At 34.4% G+C, this 2,220-nt stretch overlaps 1 protein-coding gene across 4 annotated transcripts in view; it reads left to right on the top strand.

Annotated features, from left to right (window-relative positions):
* Positions 1–1,565, top strand: part of LOC106872232 (protein split ends) — a 126,298-nt gene extending 124,733 nt beyond the window's left edge. The window contains exon 12 of one of the 4 annotated variants that reach the window (XM_052977053.1): positions 1,304–1,565. In XM_052977053.1, coding sequence (XP_052833013.1) covers positions 1,304–1,492 — 189 coding nt within the window. In that variant the 3' untranslated portion in view covers positions 1,493–1,565. The remainder of the gene's footprint in view (positions 1–1,303) is intronic. The other 3 variants (XM_052977051.1, XM_052977052.1, XM_052977050.1) reach the window with 3 other exon arrangements.
* Positions 1,566–2,220: the final 655 nt, after the last annotated feature.

The raw sequence follows: 2,220 nt of genomic DNA, 5'->3' as shown, positions 1-2,220 counted from the left end.
TATATATATATATATATATATCTTCTTTTATATGTTGTAGAGTACTTCAGCTGTTAGCTAGTAGATTTTTTGCTACTAAATATATCTCATTGTTTATTTGCTTTCTGATTGTTATATAGTACTTACTGCTCGCATTATGTAGTACTGCTGATATTATTACATAGTAGTGCTCATATCATTATATAGTACTGCTCTGATTGTTACATTGTGCAGTTGATACTGTTATATAGTACTGCTTATATTATTACGTAGTACTGCTCAGATTGTCACATAGTATTGCTCATAGTATGTTATCTACAGCCAAGATAATGTAGTATTTCTGTTTAGAAGATTATCTGGCTGTCACTAAGGAACTCCCTTTTATCTGTGCATAGAATAGAATTATAGATTAAGTATTGAAAAAGCTAAAAATATACACACCGAGCAAGACATACAGATAAAAAAAAAAAAACAAGTCTGTGCCTGAAAATATCTTTTCTCTCTTGCAACCACTTTCTCTCTTTATTCCAAATTCATTGAAAAGTAATTGTTACTTACCAAAAGTAATAGTTACTTACCTGATGCTCAACTCTTATTTAAATTTTTCTTCATTTTCCTATTTTATATCTTTATTTCTGTGTTTCTTTGAAGCAATGAGGCCCAAACTTTATGTATTACAGATCCTTGTAAATTTGTTGATATCGAAACATTGAATACTGGCATTTAGACTATAGTCTGTACTGGTGCTGTAATTTAATTAAACTGGCCTGGTTGTTTTGGGGAATTCACTTTCCTAAAATTAGTTTAACTTCTTCCCTTATTTTTGATTTATTCACAAAATTTATTGAAATACAGTTTAACATCATTTTTTTTTTTCATTTTATTTATTATTATTTTTTTTTGTCATTGGTTTCTAACTCAGCTGCTAACATTTTAATATAAATTATGCTTCAATTTACGCTTTAATTAACATTTGAAATTATACTAAATTTGCGTATTTTGTATTTTGTGATTAAATTTGAGGAAAATGTGAATTCTCTTTAACGATTAAAACTGCTAAATGCTGGTGGGTCGTGGTATAATATGGTAGGGTTCTTATTGGTGCAATCAGCAAGAGACTCTTCTGGTTTCTTTGTAATTAAAATCAATTAATTCTATGATGCTTTGTATGCTTAACGGTTCATTTTTCATTATTTACAGTTTTTACTGGATTCATTAGGAATTTTTCCTCTTTAAAGATATTTCACTTGTGTTTTAAAACCAGAGAGAAAAACCCATTAGGCTTTTAACTCTAAGCACAACGTTTTTATGCTTTTGTTTGTAGATTGATTTTGCAAGTCGAGATTGTCAAACAGCATTTTTTGAGAAAATGGAACGGACTGGCCAGTTGCAGCCTGGAGAACGTCCAGATGAGCGAGGTGGTCGCTTATATAGACACAACAGAGGAACAAGCTTTGAATATTACGATTCACCGGCAACGCCGTCTGCTTACAAAGAAGACACTGCACGGTAAAGACTGGATTCATTTCTGTACAAGTAGTTCTGTTTTACTTTCTTGCTTAACCCTTTAATATTCAGATTACTCCATCACATATCACGTTTATTTATTCATATTGCTTTGAAGTAATCATGGTTTGTCTCGTAGCTTTGAGATTTTAGTGGTAATGTGTAAAAGGCACTCATACCAATGACATGTAAAGGGCACCCGTACTTGTAAAAGGCACCCGTGTCGGTGAGATGTAAAATGCACCAGTGCTAATGAGACATAATAAGGCACCCATGCCAACAACTCTGTGGAATGGTTGGAGTTAGGAAGGGCATCCAGCTGTAGAAACAAAGGCAAAACAGACTAAGGAACCTGGTGCAACTCTCTGGCTTACCAGCTTCGGTCAAACTGTCCAATCTATGCCAGCATGGAAAATGGCTGTATGATGATGATGATGAGGAGGATGATTTACAAGCACCCACTACACTTTCGGAGTGGTTGGTGTTAGGAAGGGCATCCAGCTGTAGAAACTCTGCCAGATTAGACTGGAGCCTGGTGTAGCCAACTGGTTTGCCAGTCCCCAGTCAAATCGTCCAACCCATGCTAGCATGGAAAGCGGACGTTAAATGATGATGTAAGTTTGGTGTGAGAGGCCAAATCTGGCCAGTTTAAACACAAAACAGGTAGAATATTGGGGTTGGATATTGCCAGTTTAAATAGTAAAGGGTTAAAGTTAATTTCTAAATTGGATACTT

This window comes from Octopus bimaculoides, chromosome 26 (assembly GCF_001194135.2).
Source record: "Octopus bimaculoides isolate UCB-OBI-ISO-001 chromosome 26, ASM119413v2, whole genome shotgun sequence".
NCBI classification, from domain to species: domain Eukaryota; kingdom Metazoa; phylum Mollusca; class Cephalopoda; order Octopoda; family Octopodidae; genus Octopus; species Octopus bimaculoides.
This window is presented reverse-complemented; position numbering and strand designations above follow the sequence as displayed.